General features: G+C 33.6%; 1 protein-coding gene across 2 annotated transcripts in view; it reads right to left on the bottom strand.

Moving 5' to 3' along the window:
* Positions 1 to 10,039: 10,039 nt before the first annotated feature.
* Positions 10,040 to 16,122, bottom strand: part of MAP3K7 (mitogen-activated protein kinase kinase kinase 7) — an 86,635-nt gene continuing 80,552 nt past the window's right edge. Inside the window, exons 16-17 of one of the 2 annotated variants that reach the window (XM_037842639.1) lie at positions 14,980 to 15,095; positions 10,040 to 13,135 (exon numbers count right to left, since the gene is read on the bottom strand). In XM_037842639.1, the coding sequence (XP_037698567.1) occupies positions 12,955 to 13,135; positions 14,980 to 15,095 (297 nt within the window). In that variant the 3' untranslated portion in view covers positions 10,040 to 12,954. The remainder of the gene's footprint in view (positions 13,136 to 14,979; positions 15,096 to 16,122) is intronic. The other variant, XM_037842640.1, reaches the window with a different exon arrangement.

The following is a 16,122-nucleotide window of genomic DNA, read 5'->3' as shown; positions in this document are numbered from 1 at the left end:
AAAATTAACAACTTAAAGAAATCAGCAAAATTGACAAACCCCCTAGATACAGTGATCAAGAAAAAAAAATAGGAAGAACACAAATCACTGATACCAAGAATGAAAAAGGGTTATCAATACAGATCCAACAGACATTAAAAGGATAAAACAAGATATTATGACAACTTTATGCCAAAAAATTTGAGATTTTAGATGAAATTGACCAATTTCTTGAAAAATACAACCAAGCAAAACAGACATAAAAACAAAAATGCAAATAGCTCCCTATCAATTATATACATATAATGTTATAAAAAACTTTCCCACAAAGGAAACTCCAGGATTGCATTGATAATGAATTTTATCAAACATTCATCATGGAAGAAAATCACCATGGACATAGATGTAAAAATATTAGAATATAGAATACAACATCATATAAAAAGAATAATGGCTTATTACCAAGTAGGGTTGATCTCAGAAATGCAAGGCTGGTTTAACATAAGAAAATCAAAGTAAGCCAATCACCATGTTAACAGAATAAAGGAGGAAAAATACAGCATCATTTCAGTAGATGTGGAAAAAACATTAACAAAATTCAATACCCATCCATGATACAATTTTGGCAAATTTGGAAAAGAGAAAACTTCATCACTTGATTTAAGTCATCTATAAAACCATACCGCAATCATTGTTTTTAATAATGAATGACCAAATGCTTTCCTTCTATGATTGGGAATAAGACAAAGATGCCCACCCTCACCCACTTCTATTCAGCATTTTACCGGAGGTCCTAGTCATTGCTATAATGTCAGAAAAAATAATGAAAGGCTTACAGATAGGAAAGAAAGATCTCAAACTTTGTCTATTTATAGATGACATAAATGCTTATGTAGAAAATCCCTAGGAATTTACAAAACAACTAATCGAATATTTGAATTTAGCAAGATCACAGGATTTAAGTTAACATGCAAAAATCAACTGAACTTTTATATATTAGAGGGAAAACTGGAAAATAATATTAAAATAATGCTATTTAAAATAGTGTCAGAAGAAATAAAAACATTTAGGAATAAAACAAAAGACAGCCAAGATCTCTACCCTAAAAACTGCAAAACATTGTTGAGAGAAATGAAAAAAGGCATAATAAACAAAGAAATTTTTTAAATTATTGAGATATATTCACATACCATGCAGTCATACAAAGCATACAATCATTCACAGTACCATTACATACTTGTGTGTTCATCACCAAAATTAATTTTTGAACATTTTCATTACCATACACACAAAAATAATAAGAATAAAAATTAAAGTGAAAAAGAACAATTAAAGTAAAAAGAACACTGGGTGCCTTTTTTTTTTTTTTGCCCCCGTTTTTCTACTCATCCATCCATACACTGGACAAAGGGGAGTGTGATCCACATGGCTTTCCCATCACATTGTCACCCCTCATAAGCTACATTTTTATACAATTGTCTTCAAGATTCAAGGGTTCTGGGTTGTAGTTTGATAATTTCAGGTATTTACTGCTAGCTATTCCAATTCATTAGAACCTAAAAAGGGTTATCTATATTGTGCGTAAGAGTGCCCACCAGAGTGACCTCTTGGCTCCTTTTGGAATCTCTCTCTTATTTCATTTCCTTTCACATTCCCCTTTTGGTCAAGAAGATGTTCTCCATCCCATGATGCTGGGTCTAGATTCCTCCCCGGGAGTCATATTCCACGTTGCCAGGGAGATTTACACTCCTGGGTGTCAGATCCCACATAGAGGGGAGGGCAGTGATTTCACCTGCCAAGTTGGCTTAGCTGGAGAGAGAGAGCCATATCTGAGCAACAAAGAGGCATTCAGGAGGAGGCTCTTAGGCACAATTATAGGCAGGCCTAGCCTCTCCTTTGCAGTAACAGTCTTCCCAAGGGCAAGTCCCGTGATAGAGGGCTCAGCCATCAAACCGCCAGTCTCCTATGTCTGTGAGCACATCAGCAACCATTGAGGTGGGGAAGCCCAACACCCTGCATTCTCCCCCAGTACCTTAGGGGGGCTCTGCATATTTTTTTTTCATTTTTTTTTAAAAATTAACTATATAAAAAAAATTAAAAAAAAATACAATAAGAAAACATTTCAAACAAACCAAAACAAGGGAATAAGAAAAAGACAACTAACCTAAAATAACTACTTTACTTCCAACATTAAACAAAGAAATTTACCACATTCATGGATTGGAAGATTCAATATTGTTAAGATATCAATTCTCCCTAATTTGATCTACAGATTCAAGGCAACTCCAATCAAAATCCAAATCGGCTTTTTTTTTTTTTTTTTTGGTAGAAACTAAGAAGCTGTTACTAAAATTTTTGTGGAAATTGCAAAAAATAATTTTAAGAAGGAAGAGCAAAGTTGGAGGACTTATACTACTAAATTTAAGACTTACTATAAAACTACAATGTGGTATTGGTGAAAAAAAAATACAGATCAATGGAAAAGAATAGAAAAGTTACCAATAGACTCACATATATATGGACAATTGCTTTAGATAAGGGTATTAAGGCAATTCAACTGGGAAAGGAAAGTCTTTTTAACAAATGGTGCTGCAACAACTGGATGTCTGTATGAAAAAAATGAACATTGATCCTTACCTTATACCAAACAGAATAATTAATTCATAATGACCACAGACCTAAATATAAAAGCTAAAACTAGAAAACTTTTAGAAGAAAACATAGGGGAAAATCTTTGTTACCTTGGGATAAGCAAAGATTTTTTAGATGGAATTCAGAAATCATGAACCATAAAACAAAACGAAACAGAACAAATCAATAAATTGGACTTCAACAAAATTAAAAACTTTTTCTCTTTGAAAAATATCATTGAGAAAATGAAAAGGCAAGCCATAGTCAAGGAGAAAATATTCACAACACAAATATCACACATATAACCTTAACAAGAGTAAACAGAAGTGTTACAACTGAATATTAAGAAGACAAACAACCCAAATATTAAAATAGGCAAAAGGTTTTAAAAGGCATGTCAAAAAGAAAATATATAAATGGCTAATAAGCATGTGAAAAGATGCTCAAAATCATTAATGATCAGGGAAATGTAAATGAAAACCACAATAAGATACCCCTAGACATTTATTAGAATGGCTAACATTAAAAAGACTGACTATACTAAGTGTTAGCAAGGATATGGAACACCTGGAAATATCATACACTGCTGGTGGGAATATAAAATGGCACAGCCACTTTGGAAGTCTGATGGTGTCTTAAAATGCTAAACACCCACCTACCATAAAATTTAGCTAGCCTATTTCTAAGTATTAACCCAAAAGAAATGAAAGCACATGTCTACATAAAAATTGGTACACAAATGTTCATAGCAGCTTAACAGTAATAGCCAAAATCTAGAAACAATACAAAATATTGATCTATAGGTGAGCGGGTTAAAAAAAATTGTTATATCCATACAATGGAAAAGTGCTCAAAAAGTAGAGAAACAAACTATAAACACACAAAACAACTTAGGGGTGAATATCAAAATGATTATGCTGAGTGAAAAAAGTCAGTAAAAAAGAGACTATCTATTGTAGGATTAAATTCCAGAAAATGTAAAATAATGATAATGATAGTGATGGAAAGCTAACTAGTGGTTGCCTGGGGATGGAGTGAAAGAGATGGATTTTTACCAAGGGGCACAGGGAAACTTTAGGAGTAGGGAAAACTTACAACATCTTGATTATAGTAGTCATTTCAAAGGGATATATATCTTGCAAAACTCATCAAATTGTACACTTTAAATATGATTTGTATGCAAATTATACTATACCTCAATTGTTGGGCATTTATTTCCTAAGAACTTTAAAATCATTTTGTCCAGTTCAACTCCAACCCGATTGGATTTCCAATTGAAATTACATTAAACAAACAAATCTGTACACACATATATCTACACAGAATTTTGAAATTATTTTCTCATTTAGGAAAAAGTTAAGTTTTGCCATTTTTCAGGTCTTAATTTTTATTATTCATTAAGACTTTATAGGTTTTTAGTTTGCTAAAATATGAAATGCAATACACCAGAAATGGGCTGGCTTCTAACAATGGGGCTTTTACAAGCTTAAAGTTCTGAGGCCATAGAAATGTCCAAATCAGTCGTCAACAGGGGATCCAGTGATCCCGGACTCCTCTGCTACATGGCAAAGCACTTGGCGGGATCTGCTGGCCCTTCTCTCCTGGGTTTCGTTTCTGGCTGCTCCCTCTACGGCTTTCTTTCTGAGATTCTGTGGCTTTTCTTTCTGTCTGTCTTCTGTGTGTGAGTTTCATTCCCCTATAAAGGACTCCAGAAAGAGGATTAAGACCCACCTGGGGCAGGCCTTAACTGAAATAACCTAATCAAAAGGTCTAGGGTATGTACAGTTTCAAACCATCACGTGTTTCTTTGGCCCTTCGTATTTCCTGTTAAATATTTTCCTTGGTATTTCATAGCTTTCTTGCTATCATAGTTAGCAGGACTTTAAAAAAAATCTCATTTTTACTTCTGATTATTGTTATGATTGAGAAAAGCTATTGGCTTTGGTATATTTACCTCTGATGCAGCCACTTTATCAATTGCTTATTGATTCTAATTGTATTTAAATAGTTTTATGGTCTTTTTAATATAATTTAACATTTTGTAAATAAAGATAATCTTGTTTTTTAATTTCCAATCTTTACACTAATAATTCTATTTGGGTGGGGTCTTTTTGCATTAGAAAAACATCCAGAAATGTTGAACAGTATTATGTTTCTGTCTTCAGATTTTAATTAAAATGTTTCAGATTGAATTAAAATGACTTCAGCCATTTTTCACTGTTTAATATGTTGTTGGTTACTGGTGAGCGGTCTTTATCAAGTTTGAGATGTTCCATTTTAATCCTCCTATTTTATTTGTAAACATTATCAAATGCCCTTTAGGCATGGTATAATTGTATAGTTACTGTCCTTTAAATTGTATACATAATGAATTATGCTGATAGCTTATTAAACTGCTTCATTACTGTTGGAATGGCTTTTCACACCAACTATAGACCTACATCATACCTTTTAATGGATATATTTTGTAGCTGTACTATAATTTATGTATTATGATTTATTTAGCCCTGATTAACGGCTATTTAGGTTGACTGTTTTTTTTTTTTTTTTTTTTTTGGCTCAATATTGTGATATTAGCATACCTCTAAAACAATTTCTGATTTCAATTTTACTTTCCATGCTTCCTCCTTAGGGATGGAAATGTGGAAAAGGCTAAGTTCATATACGCAAAACTTTTTGATTTTTTTAATATTTAGGTTTCCCTCCTAGGGTTAAAGCAGTTTTTCCCGCCTCTCAGATTTTTTCACTTATCTAAAAAATATTTTGGATTACCTTTTCAGATTTTGAAAACTCTATCTCTGCATCTTTCCTAATCTTAGCCTTAGATCTCCATGTCCTTACCTTTTGTGAATCCTAGAAATACAGCAAATTTTATGTTTGATTTTTCTTAGCTTCCACAATAAAAGATGAGTTAGGATTTAGAAGATTTACAATCGTAATACTCTTTTCATCTGCCTGGTAGCGTAGGCAGTCTCAGACTTGGCTGTGCAACAGAATTCTTGGTAACTGGAAGAGTTTTCTATTCCTGGGCCCTACTTTCTATTCTCTGAATCAGAATTTCTGAGATGTAGGCCACCAGACTACTTTTTTAAAAATAAAAAAAAACCTTTAAAAGCATCAAAATTCACGTTCCTCTTTTTACTCCTTGTCTTAGTTTGCCAGGGCTGCTATAACAAATAACACACAATGGGTTGGCTTTAACAACAGACATTTACTGTCTACCAGTTTTGGAGGCTAGAAGTCCAACATCAAGATATTGGCAGGCCTTTCTTTTTCCCAGTCTGGAGTGCTCAGGCAATCCTTTGCCACATGGAGAGCTCTGTTTGCTCCTCTTATTTCCACTGACTTCTGGTTTCTTCTGTGTCCAAATTTCCTCTGCCTGATAAGGACTCCAGCCATATGGATTAAGGCCTACCCTGATTCAAACTGGTGACCTCTAAATAAGATGTCTGAAGAGGCTAATTACAAATAAGTCTACACCTTAATTAATAACATCTTCAAAGATCCTACTTACAAATGGGTTTATACCCACAGCAACGCGGATTAAGACTTGCACATATTTTTATGGGGGGCATGATTCAATCCTCAACACCCCTCATCATGGGACTGTGCTTCATTCCTGTCAAATCCATGGCGTACCTTTGGACTACCCACCCATCAGGTCCTTCCCCAACTGCAGGGATCCAGGCTGAGGGCCAGTGGGTAAGGAGAAAGCTCCCTCGATGCTCAGATGCTTGCAAAGACTCCAACTGTTGTGCCCATGGTAAAGGTCACTGTGTTGCTGGCCCACCCAGCTGTCATGTGGGATGCCTCTTTCCAAAGAAACACGGTTAGGGTTTTCTCCCCTCCTGGTTTTTATTTTTAAGGTACAAACAAACATAAAAAGGAAAAGAATTTCTAAAAGGGAAAAATCACAATGCCAACATTTGAAGACATCAACCATTTTCATTTTTCTCTAATGGTTCTTGTTGGAATTGTTCCATTCAATGGCATTATTTCATTTCCATCCAGGAATAAATGGATGTTTATGAACAGGCTTAGGAACCCAGCTTTTGCCACCTTTATTCTATCTACAAGAATATGAATTCAAAGTTCTAAACCAATTAAAATGAGCTTTTTATAGGAGCTGAGGCTCATAATTCCTGGGTTTGAAACAGAGTCCTTCGTTTACTAGCTTAACACTGCTGAGCTTCTTAAATGAGTTAACATTTTAGAAATGCCTGAAACATACTATACACTTAATTTCCTCTGTCTTTATATTTTTTTATAATGACACCTCTAAGTTTGTTAAATATTTTTTCCTTAATTTTTTGTTTGTTTTCTCTTTATATTTGAGATATCATAATGGACTCCTTCCCCCAAAGTTTCATTTCCAAGGGGAACTTTCTGTTGAATATTTTAAGTCTGATTTCCCATTTAAGTATTCCAACTTAAAACCCATTTTTGACATCTTATTTTCCCAAGCTACAACAATTGTAAAATCAAGTATGTTGGTCAGATTTTGACTTTAATGAAAATGCAAGTTGCTTGTGCATTCTGGCGAGAGGCCAGCTTTTTAAGATTCCCACTTTTACCATGGAGAATGGGGGCAGAGGAAGTGGAGGCAGTGGCCTACTTTCCTTCCCAAGGGAGTGTGGCAGAGGCTGCCCATTGTCTCCTATGTCCTTTCAACCCTTCACTTATAACTGAACTCCCAATACTTAGGCCCATGGCTGCTCACTATAAATACACTTCCCAGCCTCCCTTCAGCTAAGGGTGGCCATGTGCCTAAGTCTGGTCAAGGGATGTGAGGCCAAGTGCAAGCAGTTGTGGACTGTGCCTGAATAGAAGGTGTGATGCTGCCCTTGCTCTTTCCCCCTTTCCTGTGGCTGGAATGCAGAGTGGAATTACATTACTTCAGACTTTTTAAATGAGAAAGAAAAAACTGCTATCTGGTTAAGTCATTATTTGGGCAGCAATCAAACTTTCGTCCTAATGAGTAGAAGGAGATCGTGTGTATGGTCTGGAGAATTGAAACTGGGATTTTCTGATATGGATGAAAAAAACTTACAGGGGAAGAAATGTTCAATTTAAGCTAAGGAAATTTGTACCATTTTCTCAAGGTTCTTATTCAGAAACCTTGGAACAAAGAATGGAAAGATAAAAATATGTAGTCAAACATGAGTTTTAGTAAGAATTTTTAGGACTGTTGTCTAGTACTTTACTAATAGTATTATGACTCTAATGTACAAAAATAGATGTTTTGTAGACATACAGATTCAGCAGTTTCATAAGCAGCTTATAAATAAAGGCATGTTTCCAATCCTCAAAAAAATAACATCTTATGATGCATGCAAAATGAACAAGAGTGGTACCAATTTTTGCAAGTAAGACGTGCATCAGACTTTGATTGTATTTATTCAAGGATCTTTGTAGGAACCTGATCAAAAGCCAAAAGATAGGTTTCAGAGAGTGTGATGAGGGAATGTCGCCATTTATTCTTCAACCTAAAAGAAGTTACACTGATTTCCAGGTTTCTCCAGTTTCTAATTTGAATTTAATAAATGAATCAATCAGTGATTAACTCAGTCATTTCTCTAATAACTAGAAAATAGGTATCCACTAGTAAAAACAAGCATTGAGTCTGAAAGGTAATTCTACTTTGTAAATTACTTTTACTTTTCAGAAGATAAATATCCAGCCTTTATTCAGTAATTTTTTGGTACTTTCAAAGCAACTATCCTGTGGCCATACGGCATCTTAAAGATGTCACTAATCATTAAATTACAGGATAAAGAATGCATTTCGCTACTTGCAAATTTAAAAGGAACATGAAACATCCATAGATAAAGGCAAATAACCATTCATTTATCAGAAAAGCGTCATTGAAAAGTGGGTTTAAGTATTTTGGAAGGCCCAAGTTATTCATAAATTGTACTGCAATTAAAAAACAAAAAGCAGGACAAAATAACAAGGCCAAAGTAAGCCTCCCTTTTTTTGTAGAGAATAAGTATTTCTAGACCAAGCCGCCCAATACCATTATTTGTATTTCCATTTTTGGCATACATCTTTCAGGTGAGGGGGCAGTGGAATGAAGACACCCAATACCCCAATAAATGAGTATAGGTAAGCTGAAGCACTTCAGAACACGGTGACTATTTTAAAACACAGTACAGTTTCTTAGTTTGCCAGGGCTGCTATAACAAATGCCACAGACTGGTTGGCTTACCTAACAAGAATTTATTGTCTCACAGTTTTGTAGGCCAGAAGTTCAAAATCAAGGCGGGCCATGCTTTCTCCAAAGTCGTTGCATTCCGGGGGTAACTTGTGGCAAACCATAACACAATTTCTGCCTCCATCATGCGGTGGTTTGTCTCTTTCTGTCTCCTCACTCCTATGACTGTGTCCAAATTTCCTTTGCTTCTGAGGACTCCAGTCACATTGGCTTAAGGCCCACCTTGATTCAGTTTGGCCTCAACTTAATATAAGGATCTCTGAAAATTCTATTTATAAATGCGCTCACATCCACAGCACCTGGGGTTAGGATTTGAACGTGTCCTGTGGGGGACACGATTCAATCCATAACAACAGACAAGTTGTTTAGAGCATAGATTTGGATTTAAGAGACACATGTGGGTCTCAATCTTGACTTTGATGCCATCAATAAAGTGGTCACTCCAGCTGAGTCTACTAGCTAGAAGCTACCTCATGTTCCCATTTTTCTGGTCATCATTCAATTTAAAGTTTTTTCTGTTCATCGTCACATCATGACCTGATAGCAGCCAGAGTCTTCAGGCATGAGATTCTGCCTAAAACACATGATGATGGAAAAGCATATTTAGGAACAAGTTTCTTAACCTCTAGGAGCCTGTTTTCCCATCTGTAAAATGGGGATACCAATTTACTACCACGTGACTAAAATGGACTTGCAACTTGGCATTAGCAACAGTATCATCTTGGCTTATGGTAGGGCCTCATTAAAAACCTCTTAAAGAATGAGTAAATGAATGGATGGATTTACTAAAATGAAGGTACAGTTCATAAGAATGTATGCATATGTAGGTTGGTGAGGCAAGTAGGTTGATAAAGGAATGAAATACCAAATATAACTTAGAAATATTATAAGCATTTGATGTAGAGAAAAATCAAATTCTTTTCTAGTGAAAAGAATCACTTAGCAATGTATACTATGTTGTATTTCATGCAAACCAGGAGTTGCTGAAATTGTGAAGAGTACTCATTTAAATAAAAATTATGAATTGGAGATGATGTCTGAACTGGCCAATCACCCAGCCACTCAAAAAGCGTGATTGTGGTATGACAGCGTTGAGTATTAGAAGAACACTGACATTTCAGTTTTTATTAGATTCTGTGTAAGATTAACACACTGCTGGAGCACAATGCCTCTCAGCTTATTTGTTGATATAAATCATTCACCGTTTTTATGTACAAAATTTGAATTACAATCTGAGTTTTATTAAAAACAAAATAAATCTAAAAAGCTTCCTTCAAGTACACAGTTTGTGTAAGAAATTCAGCATTATTTCATCTTACATTAAATGTTCTGAACACCATAGGAGAAATAGAACCTACTACATTTGAAGTGAAGAAAGAGGTTGACAGCTGAAAACCACACACATGTACAGAAAGAAACAAAATGCAGGTGAAGAGTGAAGGCCTGGGATCTCTTGCTACAGGCAGAAGGTTGAAACCAGGAACATGAAAGCTATTCGATACTCTAAACTATCTCAGCAAAATAGTCAGACATTTGTAAACAACTTTAAACAAACTCTTCAATATGCTGTATTGCAATAAGGTAAGTATACTTCACTGTTTTTTATTTGACTCCAAAAATCTGTTTTTACTGCTGGGGAGTATTTTTCCCTAGATTAGGAAAAAGTTTTGTTCTCTTTCCCTGGAGACAAGAATAAAATATATTTTGTTCAGGGATTGTCAATTTCTTCGATTTGGGCCCTTTTGCCACTTTCTTGCCTGTTGCTATTTCTCCTCCAAGAGGTTTAGAGTAAATTGAATAACTAGAATTAATAAATGGTTTGGCTCCTTGTTACCATCTTTATTTAAAGGTTTGATAGGTGAGCACACTGATGAAATTGGCTGTGAATATTTCAATTATCCCTGGTATAATTTTCTCCCATCACCAAGGAGAATCAGGATTTAAAAATTATGAGATTGGCAATGTAACTACTTAAAAACAAAAGAAGGCTGAACTACATCCAATGTCCAGGACAAGTACAGTACGGAAAATCCCAAAGAATTTATTGTAAACAAACAAGCAACTGCTCAACAGCCTTTTTGCATATGGTATTACGACTTAAAACTACTATTTCTTCCATTTACCTATTCAGCTATATTTATGAAGTGACTGTATGTAATAAAAATAGTAATAAAATTTCCCTTTAAGTATGTTATGATACAGCATAAATACATTGATGACTAGAAAAAAATCTGAAATCTATAATGCTGAATCCTAATGAGAATGTCAAGCCCTGGCACCCATGATTGGATATCTCACGTGCTGAGGTATTAGAAAAGCCTCTAAACATTGACTAAGTCCCTTCTGGTAGAGTGCAATGTACATGCAAGAAGCAATACTCTGCATGTGTTATGCTTGTTCTTAAGTCCATACTTTTTTTCTGTGCCAAATTTATTTTACTATTAATATGTTGGGCCCATTATCAGTTCAACTAGGTAATGAAATTATTTGGGAATTATAAACCTCCTTTTCTTTAAACAAAATGATGGAAGACAATTAGTTCCCAGAAGCTTTCTAAGAATATATTTTAAAGAATCTAAAAATGACACAGTTTAATACAAACTATCCTTTACCTTTATTGCTTGTATACACAAAGAATACGTTATAAAACTCAGTGGGAGGAGGAAAAAATAATGGAAGAAAAATTCACCTGCTGAAGCATTTTTAAGAAAGTTTTGATTACTTTTTAGATCAACCTGCTTATCTGAAATAGAGCAAAACTATAACACAATCATGATATAATTCTAACTCTCACATCAATTATGCTTTCACTTTTTATTTTCCCTTCATAAAACATTAATGCTATTAAAAACAAGGTTGTGACATCCCTGTTTAAAGGACACCTTGTACTGATATCAAAATGTAATTTATTTTAATATCAACTGAAAACAAACAGAGCTTATAAGGTCTATTATTTCAATGAAGTTTTATTACTTTTAAGTTATTTTCGAGCTGGTAGCAAAGATACTTGTTACAATATAAAATTTCTCTTTATAACTGTTGATATGTTCTCTTAAAAGTGTTGAAAGGCAGCAGGCATTCTAGGATGGGATTACAAGGAAAATCAATTATTCAGATATCTAGGATAAGTAGGATACTTGATGAATTTATATTTACTTCTTTAACTTCCTTACTAGCTGGTTCCCTGATTTGCCAGTTTTATTCCTCATTTGATATTATGAAAAAAAAATCTAAGCTCAAGCCTTTTAGCTGGAGCAGTAACTTCCATTTTCCATTATTTCTCTTCAGTTTTTCAAATATACAGTAAAACAGTCCAATAATAATTACAGGAAATAATGATCATTTAAGCTGGATCATGGTTCATTTGCCTTTTAATTTCACTTAAGAGATTAATATTAACATCAAAAAAGCTTTACTGTTTCAACACACAATCACAGAATTAAAAATCTTTGCTCCTTAAAAAAAGTTCCACTTTGTTCAATGTACCATAATCAAATTTTAGTCTAGTGAAACCAGGTAAAATTCCTTTCTTAAATATGGCAGCCGCCACTTACCTTTAAATATTTTATGGATGGAACTGAGTTCAGTACTGATCCAAGACCCTCATGGAACGATCCCTAAGGGTTCTATATTTCTGTGATGTACCACCAATTATTCTAGAATTATAATACCCTGTCTTTCCTTGGTATATACCATCTTTTGGAATAAAATTATTAATTTTTTGAGATGACATACAAGAATAAAATAATTCTTGAGGTTCCACCTCTAATATGGAAAAAAAAAAAAAAAAGACAATGTTGCACATAGCAGCTGGATACCCCGTTTTCATTAGCCTAGACTTCACACAATGAGCATGCACATACAGCCACAATTCATGGCATCTGTTTTGAAGTTGAGACGGCCGCTTATTCAAGTCTCAGATGCCCTAATATTATGCAAAGAGACAGTTTAACTGCATATCCACCATGAGAACAGGCAAATATTGATGAAACAAATGTAGCAAATATAGGCAGTTGGCATTCAGAACACGCCAAAAAGCTAACACTCATGAATTGTCATTATAAGGGTTTTTCTTTCCTTTAAAAAAAAAGTCTTTCTTTGCATATGTTAAAATTTAAAGGTCCAGAGAATCATGAAGTGCCTTGTCGTTTTTGTTGCTGACTTCTGATGACTTCTAGTTGTTTTTTGCATTGCTGGTAATAAGTAGAAAGGCTTTTGTTTTCGTCTAAAAGCTTTTTATGTTCCTGTACCAGACGAGATGTATTTTGCTGGTCCTTTTCATCCTGGTCCAGTTCTGCAACTAGTTCTTGCCTGAAAACAGATACCACAAAATAAAATATTACGTACAATGGAAAAATTAACTTACTCACTATGATGAAAGCTCAATTAATTAAAACTTTTATTCTGGATTTATCATGCATCTTAAGTACACTATTCAAATCTAATTATGGGCAGAATGGAAACCATTCCACTCTTCTACTATAACCACACCAATACTAAAATCCTTTTAATAAGTAATTTATTTAGACAATTAGTGAAACAGATAAAATGATACAATACAAGCTTCAGAGAATATCATTAAGTATCCCCTTTTTTAACTAGGTGGGGAAAATAAAAGACCAGGAAAGGCTCTACCAGCTACAAGAAAATAACATTTTTTTTAAATCATTCACATTCTATTTTTACACTCATATTCTGAAGTCACAATTTTATTTAACTACAGTGCAAAGCTGTAGCTATTAGAACATTTGCAAGCTAATTAAATGAGATACTTTCCAACTTATATTTCTCTTTCTTATTCTACAACTAGGAGAACAATCCAAAGTACAGCTTTTACATCACTCACTTTTGCAAACATTTTCAGGAAACATCCAATCAGTCTTTTACAGTCTGGTGTAGTTCTTTAACTTTTAGTCCCTTTTATGTGAGAGGGCTACTAAGGATTAGCTCCTCAAATGAACCTACCAAATATAACTGAATAATGAACAAAAAGTAATCAAATAAAATAACTTCTTCATCATATTCCTCATTTAAAGCAAGTATTTAAAACTGATTTAAACTACCATAGTTTTCATATCCTCCCTTCCACCCCACTATTTGTTGTTCTCCAGTATACAACTCTGATTTTAAACGATTAGGATGTGAAAAAACAGTATAGATTAAGTATATGAAATAAGAAATACAGGATTTTTCTTTTTTTTAAACAGAGTGCCAAGAGTTCTATACTTCATTCTAAAATTTCCAGATTGTAGCAGTATTGAATGTGGTATTTCATTACCTATCTAGCCTTACCTTTCTTAGCTTTAAGATACCAAGTTGAGTTTATTTAAACTTTTATATCAGTGAATTGTGTTGAAGCTATTTTCTTTAAAATTTTTTTTGAAGCACAAGCAGAAAACTTTTCAGAAATTACTTCAAAAAATAAGAATTTTCATTTGTTTAGGCTAAAATTAAAAAAAGAATCCTGTTATCATATATACTTAGACTTGCCATGATTTTCTCCTACAATACTTCATTTTAGTTATCACCATAAATCAGGTTTATATGTATAAAATTTCAGAGGGTCACAGTTAAGCAAATTAAAAGATATTTTTAAGAACTGTGAATGAAGGAGTATGGAAAGGGGACTGTATTTCTTTAAAAGCTCTCAGAAAAACACTTATGGGTATAAAACTCCCCAGTGAAAACAGTCATCCCAGGTACGAAACAAAGCCCTACTCTCCTAAACTACACCTAGATTATGTCTAGAAAAATGTTTCTAAGATAAAGCACAATTGGGCATTAGTAAATAAATCAATTTATTTTACCTATAATATAGACAAACAACAAATCTTTATACAATAACTCTAAACTGTTTTTAACTTTAAAATTCTAAGGACATAAAACACAAAGTTATCCAGCACCAGTTTATTTTCCTTAGTACTAATACAATATTATATAGTCAAAAGAGTTGAGTATTTGTGTGAAAAACAGCCAAAGGGTGTTTAAAACAAACATACACATATATAAAATCTCTAAGTTGGAAATATGCTTAACAACTAACCCTAAATATTGTAAAGTTTTCATGTCTTCGAACAGTGTTATATTGTACCATAAAATATTTCAAACTCAAAATACTTACATATTCTTGCTTTTATTCATAAAATATGACTTACTTTCTCTGCAATAATAATGCAATTTCTGTTTGAACTTTCATATATTCTTGTGCCATCTTACAATGCTGTTCAAACACTGCCATAGATTCTTTGGAGTTTGGACATGGTGCTAGAGGCTGAAAATAAGTCAAGAATGTTAAAACATAAAACATAAATCAATTTTCAATATATAGCTAAGATGAGAGTTAAGATGGACAGACACTGTAATATATTTTTGTAGCACTAAAGCAGTGATCTTTGAAAAATAATTGGTAAACCATATCCTAGAAAACCTCAGCATCCCCTTGTCAGAGTTAACTCAGAGCTTAAATTTACACTTGTTTATTTTTCTTTGCATACATTTATAACCTTCACCATTTTCCTCATGTAATTTTCATCACTACACCTCACTACTACCTCTATCAAATTTAGGTATCTTACCTCCTAACTTGCAGAGAAAAATATAAAGGAGAAACTCCCTTAACTTCTTGTCCCTCACCTAAGGAGTCAAAAAATTACATACCTATTGTGGTACATTGTATTATTCATCTCCTTCTTTCCTCTGACCCTGCTGTAGGATAGTAAATACATATCTTTCTTTTTTTTTTAATTAGAGAAGTTGTGGATTTACAGAAAAATCATGCAGAAAATACAGGGTTCCCATATTTTACCCTATTATTAACACCTTGCATTGTTGTGGAACACTTCTTACAAGGGATGAAAGTACATTTTTATAATTATACTAGTAACTATAATCCAAGGTTTAACTTAGGGTTCACTGTTTGTGTTGTGCAGTTCCATGGATTTTTTTAAAAAATTTTTATTCTAGTAACACAACCTAAAATTTCTTTTTTTAGCCACAATCACATATATAATTCAGTGCTGTTAATCATGTTCACAACGTTGTGCTACCGTACAACTAAACTTGCTCTTTTAACACTTTAGTTGTTAACAGAGAACAATGTCTAGAGTGCTCTTAGCCTCTGCTGGTACATTTCAGGTTGCTAAATTGTTTCTATTATACCAAAAGATGTTTACAGCTTTCCTACTCCTGAGACACTGAGGTGTATTACTTATATTTTCAGTCAATATGAAAAAGAGACTCTATCTCAAAATACATTAAACAGGAATAAACTTATATGAGTTTCTATTTTAATGCACTAA

Source organism: Choloepus didactylus, chromosome 7 (genome assembly GCF_015220235.1).
Source record: "Choloepus didactylus isolate mChoDid1 chromosome 7, mChoDid1.pri, whole genome shotgun sequence".
Classification (NCBI taxonomy): Eukaryota; Metazoa; Chordata; class Mammalia; order Pilosa; family Megalonychidae; genus Choloepus; species Choloepus didactylus.
Note: the sequence above shows the minus strand (reverse complement) of the source record. Positions and strands in the feature narration are given on the sequence as shown.